The sequence below is a fragment of the Hippopotamus amphibius genome, chromosome 9 (assembly GCF_030028045.1).
Source record: "Hippopotamus amphibius kiboko isolate mHipAmp2 chromosome 9, mHipAmp2.hap2, whole genome shotgun sequence".
Taxonomy (NCBI): Eukaryota; Metazoa; Chordata; class Mammalia; order Artiodactyla; family Hippopotamidae; genus Hippopotamus; species Hippopotamus amphibius.
The window spans coordinates 45,652,020-45,669,452 of record NC_080194.1 but is presented as its reverse complement, the minus strand read 5'-3'; the positions used below and the strand labels follow the sequence as shown (position 1 = coordinate 45,669,452).

At 35.5% G+C, this 17,433-nt stretch overlaps 1 protein-coding gene across 2 annotated transcripts in view; it reads right to left on the bottom strand.

Annotated features, from left to right (window-relative positions):
• Positions 1–17,433, bottom strand: part of GUCY1A2 (guanylate cyclase 1 soluble subunit alpha 2) — a 375,283-nt gene that overhangs the window by 339,108 nt on the left and 18,742 nt on the right. For both annotated transcript variants that reach the window (XM_057749769.1, XM_057749770.1), the window contains exon 2: positions 3,318–3,379. In XM_057749769.1, the coding sequence (XP_057605752.1) occupies positions 3,318–3,379 (62 nt within the window). The remainder of the gene's footprint in view (positions 1–3,317; positions 3,380–17,433) is intronic.

Sequence of the window (17,433 nt, the reverse complement as noted above, 5' to 3'; positions counted from 1 at the left end):
AATAAATGAACAAGTGAATGGATAAGTTAAGGAATAGAATAAATGTTTAAAGATAAAGTTGCTGAAGTACAGAGAGAATATCTTACTTTCTAACAAGAGGTACCATTGCTACTCCGTTCCAATGCTCCATGTGTCTGATCCTTTGAACAGCTGCTCACTGCATTCAAGTCTAGGTCTTGGAGACTAAAAAAGCCTCAGAGAGCCTCTATGGGCTGCTGGTATAAAAATTCATTAAGGAGCAAGACTATACAATCTTGGAGCTCTGATAAATAACGCAGATCCAAAGGCAGAGTATCAAAACAGAGAAAAGGAAAGATGGGAAGGGTAGCAGTTGAAGGCTGAATTAAGAAATTAAAAAGAAAAAGGCAAGCTCCTACTCCCTGTTACCCATCGTGATTCATCATCCCAACCCAAGGCATCTAAAGGCTGAATTGCTTCAAAACAAGCTTGAGGGCAAGACCCAATTTCAGGGATTAGGAAAAGCACCTCTTTCCCACACTCACCTCTGCAGAAGCATGTAAGATATACTTGCCAGCCCTTACTCTCAATTGCCCGAAATCCCTTTAACTGTAAGAAACACATTCCTTTTCACAGAGATAAAATTGTGTTTTTTTAAGAGGAACAACACATACAAATGAATACATTTTAATCCAAGTGTTAGTAATCTTAGATGCTCCCCTTGAAAAAAGAAATTGAAAGCAGAAAGATGGACCAAAAAAGGCAAAGAGGACACTGGACAGGAAAACCATGGCCCTTTTTGTCTTCATCAATATGAGCACAAAAAAAGACAGTGAGCACAGGTACTTCAAGTTCTCATACGGTAGCCAAAACTCAAGCAAAAATATGCTACTAGGTCTTAGAACCAGTAGGACATTAAGACACCTCTTTATATGAAAGTCCTATACCCTGTCTGTTTTATAAATACCACGTCTGCAATAAATAGAACTAGGGAAAGACCATTTAGGCAATGAACAAAAAATCACGGGCTATGTCTACATAGACTGAAGGAGAGTTGAGGCAGTTATTTAGATAAAAGAGAGCTCCATCCTACTAATGGGAAAAAATAATTTTCTCCTGATTAAAGGAATACAGTTTAGTTATCTATTTTGATCATGTTTATAAGATTCCCACTCAAACTTGCCATGAAGACATAGTTTAGTTCACAAATAAGATTATTTCATCAGTTATTATTTGATTTCAAAATGGAGAGGACACTCATAATTCTAGAAAATGATTTTCATTTCATTACTTGTATTGTCATTAAAATCTTAAAAATAATGATGGTAATAAGTAAGAGTAAACAAGCATGACAAGCATGTGGTGCTGACCACATACCACGAACTGTTCTAAATACATTGACTGCTTTAATCCAAACACCATACTTTGAAAGCATCAAATCCAATGAGAGTGACTTTTATTTTAGAGTATGTGGGGAGAGATTAGCTTGACATTATTTATCTCCCTTAAAATAAACCATTTAAAAGTACTAATAGCCTCAAATTAAAAGCCATCTCATGAGTTTAAATAATATGTTTTTCCTAGTACTGTACTCTTGAGGATTTAATACGACAAAGTTTCAGAGCAATTCCCTTTGAAATGACAGTTAACATAATTATCAAGCACTTAAAGTATATGGCATTACACTAGGTACTAAGATTATTTTTCCACTAAGTTTTCTTCCCTTCTCTTCTGTTAAAAAAAAATTACACTGCATTCTAACAGCCAAAAACATGTTCTTGATCCCCATGGTAATGACTATTACCCATAAACGTTAAATGATTCTCCTTAGCATTTCAAGAGGTACCAGCCTTTGAATCTTGACTCCTCAGAAGTTCTTAAACTCCTACAAAAATAAATAGCTGCAGTACATTGTAATTAAATGTAAATTGCTAGAGGGACTTCGTAGGTTGCTCAGTGGTTAAGAATCTGCCTGCCAATGCAGGGGACATGGGTTCAATCCCTGCCCCAGGAAGATACCACATGCTGCAGAGCAGCTAAGCCCATGCACCACAACTACTGAGCCTGTGCACTAGAGCCCACAAGCCACAACTATTTAGCCCACATGCCATGACTGCTGAAGCCCATGTGCCTAGAGTCTGTGCTCTGCAACAAGAGAAGCCACCGCAATGAGGAGCCCACACACCACAATGAAGAGTAGCCCCCACTCACCACAACTAGAGAAAGCCCATGCGCAGCAACAAAGACCAAGACCCAACGCAGCCAATTAAATAAATAAATAAATAAATAAATAAATAAATAAATAAATAAATTTTTAAAAAGTTAAAAAAAAATTTAAATAGCTAGATTGCATCAGAAAGTGAATTGAGGCTTTTGTATTTGCCAACTGCTTTCTGCCACAGCCAATCAAAGATATACCTTACACTTATTTGGAGCTTCCTGTTTACAAAATATTTTCATTAAAATTACCTCATTTAATAATGACATATAATCCTTGATTTAGTTATTATCATCACCGTCACCCTCTAAAAGAGATAAAGTTACTTTAAAGTTCTACGTCCTGATGAGGCCTTGAATTCCTGACTTCTGACCTCAAATCTTCTTACTTCATTCCATACTACAACCACTTCAGGAAATGGTGAATAAATAAAGGAAAATATGTTGCATGTAACTCTAACTAAATGGACACTTCTCACTGAACTGTGTTAAGCTTGTAGTGATTTTGATTAAACTTTACTGAAGGATCCTAAAAATCCCATTTAAAGCCTCTCGGTTGGTACCAATAAACCTTACCATGTTACTAAGGCAAAATATGATATTCAATGGATGAAAATGAGAGGGTAAGACCACAAGGAAAAAAAAGGAAAGCAATAGCAAAATGGATTTTATTTAAAAGGATTCAACACAAACAAACTAAAGGAGATCACTCCATGGAACCCCTATGAGCCCCACTCCACACTGAGAGCATAAGCACTATGCAATAAAGTTGACTTGGTTGGCAGAAAACCACATGTTCAACAGCTATGTTTGAGTAATTATATTTTTTTAATTGAAGTATAGTTGATTTATAATGTGTTAATTTCCACTGTACAGCAACGTGATTCAATTATATACATTCTTTTTATACATAATCTTTTTCCATTGTGGTGTATCATAGGGTATTGAATATAGTTCCCTATGCTATGTAGTACGACCTTGTTGTTTATCCATTCTATATACAATAGCTTACATCTGCTAACCCAACCTCCTCTTCCATCCCTCTCACAACCCTCTCCCCTTTGGCAACCACAGGTCTGTTCTCTACGTAGTAATTATCTTTAATTTGTCCTCAGTAATAACTAAAACCCACTTTTACTTACCCAATAACTTGGTGCTCATAATACTGCAATGTCCTCTTGAGAGTTTGCTGTATCATCTGGGGCTACAGAATAATAATAATAATAATAATAATAATACATTATCAGCAAATCAGTGTCATTCCCATTCTGAGTATCATAAGCAAATATGTAGCTTCTGATTCACCTCATAAGAGTTTTCATTTTACAATATAAACCCATTATGAATTTTGCCATGTATTTCCCCCACAGGAACTAATAACATGAGGCACTCAGCAATTACCCAGAATTTCCCAATTTCAAATATGATAGCATTTCCTGGCCATATTTTCCCCAATGCTTTTGTACCAGCTGTTATGTTCAACAAAATACTCATTGGCTGCCTACAATAAACCTAGACACTGGGGACAGTGGAGAGGGGGTGTACTAAAGAAGATAAGCAATGCCCAGGTCAAGCTTGACTTCCTCAAGAGATTTCAAGCAAGGGTTCTAGAGCTTCCTGCAAGGGCCACAGTGTTTGAGGCAAGAAATAGGATCTGCAGAAAATACCTAAGCAGTTCATGACTTAATTTTATAATCCTCTCCTCTTTATGACAGCTAAAGACAGAGTTTCTTAATCCCAGACCAAGAATTACTGTAGACTTATTTCAGCAACAGAGCCTCATCTTGGAGTCTCGGACCTAGGAAGGCATGAAAGTGACACAAATATCCTAAAACACAGATTTTATTAACAAATTATCATAAGAACCAAATCCTCAGTGGCAAGAGTGTGAATTTTTTAAATAATACAAACTAATCAATCAAGCAGGAAAGAAAGCTTATCAAAGCACTGATCTACTACAGCCACGGATGAATTTTAGGGGGTTATAATGACTCTAACACAGACCCTTCAAGATGTGAGGGCAGTCTGGTGGTTTGGTAATTTTGTGGGCTGCCACTACAGAAACCTAGGTAAATCTAAAAAGGTAATCTGCAGAAAGACTCTAGGAAAATGCTGGTACCTAAGAAGCAGTTAATAAATATCAGTTTATTTCCCATCCCTAATCCTTCAAAGTGATTGTCTTAAAGATATATAATTTAAAGGATACTACAGACATTGTTGTCAGGTTTCACTTGAACCCCTTCCCTGTTTACCTCTCTATGAAAATGTCCAGGATAGATGTAAAAATCTCCCTACATAATACTCAAAGCTTCAACATCCTCCTTGGTAGGAAATGGTTATTTTAAAGCTTGAGGAAACTGAGTTTCAATTAAATCAAGTGAGAACTATCCTATACTACCAATTAGGAGAACATCTTCACCAAGCAAATCTAAGAGTTTAGACATATTCTTCACTTTAGCCAAGCCATTTCAGAAATTAATTTTAGGAGGAATCAGCCTCCAAGTGTTCAAAGAAAGAGGTACAGGATAACTTCTTTCAACAGCTGTTTCGCATTTATACTAGTTAAAGAGATGAACATGAGGCTTCAAACTGGTACAGTTGTTTCTGTTCATCAGAATAGAGTCAAAGCAGAATAACACACCTAGGAAAGGAAAATCATTCCTGACCCAAGAAGCACTGAAGCTGTTGAAAAATCTGAAGAGGGTGAAACAGACACAGCAATCCTAGTTCACATAAAAAGTATGCTTTAAAAACCCAACCCATGGCCAACCTAAAACAAGTCATTATCAGCCACTGGCTCAGTGCCCCTGGGATCTGAGCCTTCTGCACTGGTTTGGCAGTTTCTGAGCTAAGATAACTTTCTCTTTGGCAACATGCCCTAAAAGCAGTGAATAAGCATAGAGGGGTTATCCTTCCAATAACCTCTGGTGACAAAACATGGAGCAGGAACTAGAGTGACAGTTAAGACCAGAATGACCTCATTTGTACCAAAGGACATTTTATTTTCCTGTACCAGGGATTTCCCAGTCATTAAAAAGCAAATGTTTATGAAAGGAGTTAAGCCTTTTAAAGAACTAACTTTTTTTCTTTTCTGAAGCAATTACTTTTACTCCCCAATTGGAATCATATTTATAGTTTCCAAATACATTAAACGGAAAATGTTCTCTGGGAACATTCAACAAAGCTTCCACTTTGTAAAGATTTATATACTTCTTACTGCTTGCCAAATCCAGTGGGCACATTCTGGTGGTCTGAACTATAAGCATAGAGGCTGAATGCAGAGTATCTCCTGATCTTCAGAAAGCAAAGCTGACTTCAATACAGACCTGACTCCTCACCATGGATTATCACCATGGATTCACTCCAATCTTCTTCAGAGTATGCCTATTCTGAGATATATTCACATAATCTGAGCCTCTCTGACGTGAATAAAAGCACAAAGTAAAGACCTGCATGTGGGCCAAAGCCTTCAGAAGGGGTGACTTCTGGTTTGAGGGTTGTAGGGTCCATCTACTAAATGTCCATGTATGCCAGTGACACAACTCAGTATAGGTTAGTGGGAAAAGCAAGGGGATCTGCAGATCTTCTCTCCTTTTCTTTAAAAATGCAACTCCATACCAGGTTCTATTCAACCTTGTGCAGGCCAAAATCCCATTCCTCTTATCTGTATCTATCCTTTCCTTTAAGAAGGAGTTTGGAAAGATGATTTAGAAAAGAGGATTTAAGATCAAACAGAGCTCAAAATCCAGCTCTGACTCACGAACTAGACGACCTTGGGCAGTTTACTTAAGCTATCTGAAATGATTCCTTATGTACACATTATTTTTACGGGAATTAAATGAAATAAATTGAAGTCTCTGATACATAATAGGTGCATAATAAATGATACTTATGACAATGTTCAGCTGAAAAATATGGTTCCTACCCTCAAGAATCTCAAACCTAGTGGAGGAGCACAAGGTTTATGTTAGAACACCCACCCCACAAGTATAATTTTTCAAGATCTTCATCACCTAAAAAAAAATCAATAAATTTACCACTAATCCTAATAATGAGAAGACAGTATCTATTCCAATAGAGGGGAAAATAGGAAAATGGTAGCTGAATTTGTAAGTATTTCCAATAAAACCTTCAGATCAGTCCAGAGAGATGGTGACAAAAGCAGAATTCTCAAAAGTAAGATTGAGAATAGATCTAAAGCCAGACCCATAAGTGGGAAGGACATTGATGCACCATAGCTAAGATGAGGACCTCAACCATTATGCTTTATAACTAATAAGAAGCAACTCATGAACCTCCTTCCTAGGACATAAAGAATGTGCCACGGAGAGCTGGATAGTCTGATACTTTTATAGCAATGTGCTACAGGATCTGAGAGACAGGGGTCATGAAGGAGACAAAATCCACTGTCCCTATCATAAAAAAGAAAATCAAAGAGGTCTGTAATTTTTTCCCTCCTTCCCCCAAACTTAAGATAGAGATAGTGGGTTCCTACTGTTCTTACTCAACACAAAGAAGCAATGGATAGGAAGACAGCTGGAAAGAGAAAGCAGCCATGTGAGTCCTGCATATGTATTGTCTAAGGCTCAAAGAGGAAGTACCCAAAAGCGTCCATCACATGGCAACAAGAAGCCGTCTTCATCTCCACTCTCATTAACAGCTTCACTCTACTTAGGCAGCAGTGACTGACCCCTACAGAAAAAATGTTATGCTCATGAAAAGTCATGGGATCCAAACAGCCAGCCATGAAATAGTCCAAACAGCCAAAGAAATGATCCCTGAATAGTGGGAGGAAATGGTTCCCAGCAACTGGCCCTGCAAGCTCAGACAGCCCTGCAGAGGCTCCCATATAGTCTCTGCTCCAGATATCTGCACAGATGGTATGGGGATCAGGCAGGAGGCAGGGAGTCAAGATGTGTGTGTGTGTGTGTGTCACATGAAATGCCGTTATCATACAAAATACACGTTCATCTCAATTCTACAGAGGTGAAGTTGTGGCTCAGACGGATTAAGTAAGTACCCCACGATCATATAGCTTGTAAGTGAATGAGTCACTGTAAACTTGGCTTCCAAGGACTGGCTTCAAAGTGTGCAATCTTTCTACTAGATGCCTTGAAGTTCCCCTCACCTTTAATAGTCTGTGATTCTATATATTTTTCAAATATATACAGCCTTCAGTATGCCAAAAACAAACAAAAATCCACAGATAATTTAAAAACAAACTTCTCACTTCTGATTTATAACACATACCCACAAGCTACAGAATTAATGGAAACAATAGGTCTGCCTTTAAAGAAACATCCATAAATAGTCATGTCATTTTATTTACTTAAGTATGAGAAAATTATATTTCAATGTCAGAAACTAAATGATACGGATATATATTTAATTACCATTGCGTTAGGCCAGCGATTTTCATGTCTGCCTACACATTAAAATCTTCTGGGGAGCTTTTAAAAAATGCCAATGCCCAAGTGCCACCCCCAAATTTTCCAATACAACAGGGAGACCCTTTTGCTTCTAATGTTATTCAGGGTTGAAAACGTTTCATTTAAGATATAAACATGATGATCAAGACCAATACTCTATAAAAGTTATCTGAATAAGTCAGCATTAATGAGAGTAGTCTCTTTACTCAAATATCAGAAGAAGCAAGCTTCTGAAAGATGTTCACACATAACTGCTAAATCAACACAGTTCCACTAATAGCTTACAGTTAAATAGGATTTGTTAGATAGACAACTATATTTTTGAAGTATTTACATAGAATTTTTTTTAAATTTCCAAGTAATTCACTCCCATACACTATATCAGTATTCAATTTTGTGCCTACATATACGAAACAACACAACAGTTAATAAGATTGTTGCATTTAATCTATGCAAGGCACTGCTTTAAATCCATTACATATATTAACTCCTTTGATCTTCACATTAAGATTATGAGGTAGGTTATTATTTTACAGATGAGAAAACTGGGATACAGAAAGTTTAAGTTGTCCTATGTCAAACAGGTAAAAAGAGACAAAGCCAGAGCTGAAATTCAGGTAGTCAGTTCCAGAATCCAAGCACTTAATCTCCAACCTGTACTGCACATAATTTTTAGTACCTTGTATTTGGTTGAGCACTTTACAGTTCATGTTTTTAATGCACGTTATCCCAGTTGATCTTTACACCAATCCAATGAAATAGTTAGACTGATATCATCACCATTTGACTACAAAAGAATCAAAGTTAGAGAGATTAGAAGCCCTCCTTTACAAAAGAGCATCTTTTCCCCTAGGAAACTTTTATAATAAGAAAGCACTTTTTTAACGTCCACATAAAAATGAAGAATCACATGGATTCAAATTAATTGTTTGCTTCTTGACAACACAATGTTTTTTAAACTTACGTACACAAAGAAGACCGTAGGCAAAAAATCATGAATGTCTTGTCTTAGATGCACTTTCACTTTCCCTTCCTTAGCCTTCCCTCACCCACTTCCCTCCCCTCTGACTATCCAGTGTATTTACGTTGCATTCTGATAGGACAAACCCCCACCACATCATTTAAACTCCCAGAACAGGTCTTCAAAAATAATTATTGCATATTCTCTTTCCTTGCTTCATCAGAATTTGAAATCTCCTTAATACCCTGACCCCAGATGGTATTCAGGAAGAATCCTACCTAAAATTGATCCTCAATTCTTACTAAGGTGAGATGATGGTATAAATGAGCTTTCCTACTTTATATAAGATGGTCTGAATCACTAAAGGTGGAATCTTGGTAAATAACCTTGTCAGTGAGAGATAAATTGGGGAGCAAGGAACCTTTTCATCATCCTCCAAATCACAATCCAAAGATCTCTACTTTCTTCATAACATAAGAGCATTTTGCTTATAAGGTCATGTTATGCCAAATTCCTTCACTTAAAGTGATCAAAATTATAATGTCAGACACCCTTTCTTTATGGGTAGGCCTGTAGACACCAATGGATCAAATTATATGACTGGTATTTTTAATAAAACTAGTCAAAATAATAAGTCACTTCAAATAACCAGTGTAAGTACTTCTGAAAGACATGTAATTGTAGTAATTGTCAGCCTTGCTAAAGATCCAGGCATAATATGAATTTTCCCAACCTTTGACTAAACTTACTATATATAAGACAAATAGAAAAAAAAAAAAAAACACTGCAAATTAAATACAGAACTTTGAGTCAGGATCTCTGTATTTCAAGCCCAGCTGTGCTACCGACCTTTTTATAAAATTAGCCAAAATCTCTTCACCTGGGAGTAAGAAACCTTGGGGAAAAAATGCCTCCATTTTCCCATCTGAAAAACACATATAAGAAGCTCATGGTTCTCAGGGTCATTTTGACGTAAAGCATTGCAAAGGTAAGCGCTTGTAAACAGAAGGTCAGAATGTACCAGAGATTAAACCACCTTTCAGGAACTTGGAATACCATTTGTGAACTACACCAGTAATTTGCTAAAGAAAATTGGTAGTCCAGACAATTAATTACAAAAAACAAAAATAAGTGTGCTAAAAATAAATAAATAAATAAATAAAAGTTGGAGATGCATTAGAATATACAGTGCTATTCATAATGGTTGAAAATCTGCATGATTTCATCCAATCTCCACTTTATTCTCCTATGAACACGGGTACACATTTGAGTGACCTCATGAAAGCTTAGGGTGAAGGCTGACATTATGCTTATTGACCCATAAAGGGATTCAAACTGATAACCTTGGCCTTATTAGAAGTATGTTCTAATTAGCAAAGCACAGTGTTCATTATCATTTAATTATTGATTTTAAACTGAATATACTTAACATATACTCAATGTGATAATTCTTTCTATACAAAATATCTTTGCTTCCCAAATATCTTCCCCTTTGTTATTTTTTTAATGGCTTTCCAAAAGAGCCATTGAATTTCAATTTGACAAGACCTAACACCATCAATACTGATTTAACCTGAAAACATATATTCCTTGCACTGAAACAGATCCAAAGGGCTATTTATTAGTTCTTTTACACCTCAGGCAAGAGCACATTTAAGTAATCTAAGAATTTCTGTTTTCAATGAACTCCAGAAAATAATTAACACCACCTTCAGTTTGTATAACACTTTACAGTTTACAAATCACTTTTCCTTCATCTCATTATATATTCACAACAACCTTGTAAGTCTCAGATATAATTATTCACATTTTACAGAGGAAAATACTGAGATTCAGAGAGGTAAAGGTGTTTTGCCTCAGCTACATGCTGAAAAGAGATGTCAACTAAACAAGAACTTAGGTCCCCTATGCTTTTTCTTCCACAAGCTTCCGCGTCCATTGGTAATTTATCTCACTTTGGTGACCATTAGTAAATTACTCCATGTACCTAACTGAAATCGCTTATTTCCTTTTATTTTTTCCTGTAATGGATATGAAAACAATGTTGAAAATTGCTTCCGCAAATTTGTAAGTGTTGTTATTGTTATTTAAATAGTTCTGGTAGGATCATTAACTTCTTAATAGGGAAACTTCAGGAGAGGCATGCTTTCCTGGTCACCATCGCAGCCAACTTGGCTGTCTGAATAAAAATCTGGCCTATGAGACAAGATGGTACTGCTTCTAGACATCTCAGGAAAATTGATATTGCTTTACTGCAAACCTTTGGAAAAACATGACTTCAGTCCTAAACCCTTAAATCAAACAGGTCCCCAGAGATGACACAGGGCTGACTCGGTCTACAAAGTGAAATAAGAGTAAACCTTCTGGATTCAACACTATAATAGCAGTTGACTGCTAATGTGTTGAGTGCTAAATGTCAAACATTTGGCCCAACATGTTACATGCCCCAACTAATTTAATCCTCACAAAAATCCTGTAAGACAGGAAGCAGTACTATCCCAATTTTATAAATGTGAAAACTGAACACAGAGAAGTTAAGAAAAAAAAAAAAAAAACTTGCCCAAAGTCACTTAGGTAGCAAGTATCTAAGTCTATTAAGTTTCTGATCTATATCTGACTGCCTCTAAAAGCCAAGCTTTCAATCTGCTCCTCTAAACTGAGATACAAAGTTCTATATTTACAAAGGCAGAAAAGGTTACAGTTGAAAGTGATAACTACATCTTAGCTAGATTGCATGATTTTGGATACAGCATTTATTTTTCTGAACCTCTATTTCCTTTATTATAAAATAGGGGTATTCCTAGCATAACTGTTTCTCACGGTTGGTGCAAGCGCAAAATGAAATAAAACCATTTATTATTAAACAAACGTGTTATATGTTAATTCTGTGCAAAAATCTGTTGATGAGGAACTAGTCAAAAATTGTTAAATTGAACTAAACTGACTATGTCTAATACCTAGGACTGTTTCCAGGCATGCCTCATAGCCCAAAGATGCAAATTATATGCTGCAAAGCTAATTAGTGCCATTTCAACTCCTGTATAGCAATGACCTTCATGTCAGGAAATAATTTCTAGCCTTTAAAACATCTTTGCAGCCTCCACTTGAGCATTTCCAAAGAATTCCCTATTGTTTCCAGTTACAGTGTTGGGAGTTACAGTGAGGTGCTTCCCAACAAGAGTCTGGAAATGAGGGAACTGATATTTCTGACAGTTAAGTTATAAAATTAACTCATAAAACAGGGAAATGTTTTGTCATCCCTAAATGCACCAACTTAAACAATGATTTGTAAATGGGTGATTGAGAATTACCTTCAAATACCAGCCAGGGTATAGCTCCAGGCAAAGTGGGCCACTGAGCAATAGAAAGCAGGTAAAGTTAGAGGGGGCAATCCATAGGAAAGAGAAGGGAGGGGAATAGTTTATGAAGCAAGGGCATATGGGTCCTCTATCACATTGAGAAAAATCATTCTTAAGGTAAGGAAAATTCTTCAACCATCTTAACTAAAATGAGAGTCTTATGAATGAGCATGGAGCATCAGGTCTCATTGTCAAGGCCTTCCCTACAACCAGATGGATCCTTAAACTGGATTAAAGAATTCGGCATGAAGTTCATTTTGCTTTGGCTCTACATGGATTAAAGCAAACTTCCGGTCATGACTTGGCTCCTCGCATAGCCTGAATAGGTAAGAAATGTGCTGACCATCTAGACTTTGAGTAATAAGCTTCATTTCACAGTTATTGCTCACTGTAAATAAGTAAATTGTCATACAGATGCTGGCCAAAGTGCCATGGGCATTTTGTTTAGCCAGTCAGTGGCTAAGAGTCTGATTATTTCAGGACTCTGACAAGATCAAATCCTTGGAGTTTCAAAGTTTCAGATGCTGAAGCATGCAGAAACGACCAAAATACTACCCAGGGACAGTCCTGCTCAGCTCTACTGCTTCAGCCTCTGTTGGAAGACAAAACTCAACAAGCATCGATATATAACCAGATCTAGTGTTGACTATAATCTGATGATCTAAACGGATATGAAATCTGCTTACCAGGCAGGTGTTTGGCAGATAGTGGCTGCCATGTCATTAGTATTTATGATGAACTACATTCCTAAGCTAGAGGTACAGAATAATCACACTTCTTTCTGGAAAAAAGTCAAAGAATACTAATACTGCATGATATGAAAAGTCTTACTTCTTTTTTCATTTAACTCTGAGCACATTTTTTAACCTAGATATTACTCCATTGTGTAATATCTATTATATTGCTTTCTCATTCCTTCTGGTAAATTATTTAAGTACAGCATAATTATGTACAATCTATGAAGAGAAACATATACCCTTACAAGTATAACTATTTCTATGATGATCATGACTTCCTTCATATTCAGAAATTAAATGACAAGTAACGTCTTTGCTGTTCCCAGACTGCAGCACAAGTTAAGCTGTTGGCAGTGAGGATGGCTTTTGTCATTCTGTTCATAGCTGCATCACCCATGGGACCCTGGAGCATACAAACATGACAGTGGACAGGCAAACTAGGTCAGCCTAGAGGCAGAGCTCTGATGAAGAAAGAACCCTTTGTCATTTTTACATAGGTCTATGTTATATGAACTCATAGCACAGTCAGAAACTAAGCAATTAGTGAGAAGAGGTAAGGTTCAAGAAAACCAACAGGAAATTGCTATCAGCCACTCCTTAGCAAGTCACAAAGTAGGAAACATATGGGATGCAAAATAGGAAATAGAGAGTCTATGCTGAACAATATTGTACATTGATAAATTGAGGATGGAACAATTCATGGACATGTTGAAAGACACAGCATGGTGAAAAGAGCTTACAGCCTGAAACAGGAAAACCAGGCATTAAAATAGGTACTTACAAGCTTCTTGACTTTTGGAAAGTTACTGTTCCCCTCTGAACTTCAGTTTCTCATCCTCAAATTGGGTCTAATGATAATCCTTGTCCTGCTTACCTCATATATTTCCTGAGTGAATCAGGGTGAGGACATGAGTGTTAAAAACATGCTTTGTAAAAAATTAAAAAAATTAAAAAATTTTAAAAACATGCTTTGTAAGCTCTAAACAGATATCACTTATTTCTTGTGGCTTTTCTGTATGGAAAGTACAGGTTAGCACATCATTCTCTCATAGTCCTAAACTGGGGAAAATCAAGAAGAAAAAAAAGATGATGTCACTAATGTTTCGTGTTCTTAGATGTTAAAAAATACTGTTGGAATAAGCCCTGTTTTTTTCAAAACTCTCTTCAAATCTGCTTACACTAAAAACTAATCAAAATAAGCCATTTATCACAAAATTGGTTATAATAATGTGAATTGATATAGAGGTCATTGTAGAAAAACTCCAACAAAGAACATTAAACTTGCTCTCATTAGAACCAAATTTTTATCTATGTAGTATTTCTTAGTTATTTGTTTGCCTTATCATCTAACAAAAAATTAAGGGAAAAGGGGAAGAGAGTAAAACGATGTGAACAAGAACAGTTGCATACAGAAGAGGGGAAATGTTTCTAGCACAGTATTTTTTTTTCAAATTCTTTTAGACTACTGCAAGAGTTTTATGTAATCTTGCTCTGGCATTCAGCTTTACAGATAACAAATGCTGACCCACACAAGTCATGTACACACATTTACACCAAACAACAGAAAGTTTTAATGATATGATGCTTAAGAACAAGGTACTAATTAGATATCATTCAATATTTTTCAGTTTTAATAAAACATTTTCATTTCCTTGCATGTATAAGGGCTCTTAATTGGAATTTCCAAGGCAAATTCAGTGCAGTGCCATCCATAATTGGCATAATACATATTAATCCATAGATTATTCAAATAGCAAAATCTCTGGAATCTCTAGGCATTATAAAATATAAGGACAATGTCAGCCCTATTTATTCCTATGGGCCTTCTTTTAAATGAACCCTGAAGTAGCAGTAATAGTTCTTAAAAGTAACAAAAATAGTTTATGATATAAAAATAAGTATAATGCCACGTAATCTAAGGTGCTATGTATTATTATTTTGTTTTTATCCACCAATATATTTACATCATTCATACAGACCAAGAAAACTAAATAATTTACTGTGCCTACAGAGATCTTTATATGGCTATATAAGAAGTGCCCAGACATACACATTTCCATATAGTCATCAATGTATGAGAGAGCCTTGTGGAGCCAGACACCAAATTTGATCTTAGGAGCACCAAGAGAGCTATCCCCATCCTAATCATCCTCGCTATGCTCCCCTCAAAACTTACTTTTCACTCCTCTAAAAGCTCTTAAAATAAAGAGAAGTACTTTTCAACTAACAATTTAACATAAGGTATTTGAAATGCATACAGCTCAATTTGTCTGGTGGGAGAGACTCACAGCAAATTTTTGTGGCATGAGATTTTGATACAGGAATCAAAAGAGATAGACATAGAGATAGAGATGGGGAGTGGGGAAGAGAGATTGAGAATAAGGACTACCAAAAGTAAATGCTTCTACTTTACAATTTTTTTCTCAAACTTAACCCATAATATATCAGAGTTTACACTAGTATAAAATGCCAAGGCAGAGATGGTGATATGCTTGACATTGATATAACTTTGCTTTCCTTTCTATTAGTTATTCTGGAAGAGCAAAATAATAAACTTTGTTATTTTAGGTTTTTAAGATATTTCTAGGCAGGCATATCTTGATTTGACTATAAATCACATAAAATGGCTGAATACCTTATGTAATGGCCAAAAATTGTTGGTCTGATCTTATTTTTAGATTCATATTTGTAGATTCATATTTTACAGTTTTATAATTGTAACATTTTCATTGACCTGTATTTGAAAGTCACTTACCCATATGCATTCTTTGAAAAATTATGTCTCTTGGGGTAACTTGTAGTAAAATGCTTTTTCCAACTAAATATCCAACGGAATTGTTAATTTTATTACAGTCATCATTAATGCCATTGATTAATATATCCCATTGCTATAATCAAAATAATTGGGTATCTATGTTAACTATGTATTTGAGACTGAGACTTTTTTCAATAGTCAAGAATGCTAAGTTAATGGTGGAAAATTATATTTACAACTTAAAAGTAGTATTTGATTTCCTCCATCCTCCCCGAATCCCATCCCAAGAATGCAGTTGAATAAGGAGACAATTGCCTAAGTGCTTAAAGAACCAGCAAGCAGCAGCTCACAAACCACAATTCTCACAGTTAGTTCCTTGAAAGCTGTGGAAGAATCTCACCCATTCTCCTCGAGCAGGAAAGTTATGTTTGTACTTTGCAAGCACACTTTTCGAGAAATTTAATTCAGAACAAAAGGAGAGATTGGGTTTCTTTGAAATGTGTTTACAATGGCAATGAGTTAACACAAGAGGGAAAAAAAGGGAAGCTTTATAGCTTGCAAATGCTGTCATGTCTACAAAGTATTTATTGATCTTTGTATCAGGAAGAAACAATAAATCGCTCTTCACCAGCAACCACACTAGAAACTTCCTCATATCTGTCTGAAGCTTCAAGTAAAATTACGATAATATGTAGCTAAAATTTATTCTTTCCCTCAGTCTTTGTTCCATTACAAAATAATCACCTCATCATTACCGCTACTTACAATAAATGCCTTTGGAGGCAGATTCTTTGATAAAGAGGTAAAAGACATTTTCATTACTGCAGCAATTTTTTTTAAAAAGACCCAATGAGAGTAATTATACCTACTCCAGATTTCTACTGAATTACATTTTAAAATTCAGAATCAGACAGAGTCGTTTGTTTTCTGCCCTATATAATCAATAATAGATCAATAGATAGATTGATAAACAGATTTTAAAAATGCTATTAAAATAAACTCACGTTTATATCTGTAAATATATGATAAAAATACAATTTGTGAGAATCTTTGCATTCTTTTCTTTCTGAAAACAAATTACTTCATTTAGAAACCAAATATTTGTAAGACAACATTCAAAAATCATCTCCCATATGCAAATTAAACCAATCACACAAGCAAAAAATGAAATTGGAAGACAGGCTCAGAGGAATCCTGCACTGAGAGAAACTGGTCAACAGGCACTTAAAAGAGATGTATTTTTCTTTTGTTGAGATCTACAGACACTTACTAAATTAAAGTGACAGGGTTATTACTAGTGCAGCAACAGGTACTCCCTAAATTTGCTGTTGGGATAATGTGAATTTTTCTTCCAAAAGTTCTTACTTTCCCTCTGGAAAACTTTATACAAAAAAGAGGTTGGAAGAAAGATTTATCTTTCTGAAATTTTATTCCTGAAATGTTTGCAGCGGAAGCACAAGAAAAAATGCTAAGGGGGGACAGGGAGTGGTGGGGAGGGCAGATTTTAAGTACTTTCTATAATTGAGACATCTCAAATTTCTGGAACAGAAAGGCAACAACAAATATCTGTTTAATAAATTAATGTCTATTTTTAAAGATATATATATTTAGGTCATGTAGGAAAAAATGTATTCTTTCTTCCTAATATATAATGTAACTTGACTAGCATAGCAGATTACAAGAGTATTTTAGCAAAATCCAGTACATTTATTTTTTAACCCTGCAGATGACTAGAGCCATTTTATGCTCCATAGATCTTATGTTTTGTCTTAGGATACAGTAAAGTCAAGCATGTATAGTAAATTATGATAAAGGTATAATAGGATATAATAATTATATTATTATCATAATAACAAGATATAATAATTATTTACATTAGGATAATATGTGTTGTCTATTTTGTTTTTGTATGGTTATGTTTTTTGTTATTGTTATGTTTTTGTTATGTCTATTTTGTTATGTAATTGATTTTATTTTTCTAAAATGCACTTGTGTTTATCATCCTACTTATTTTCTT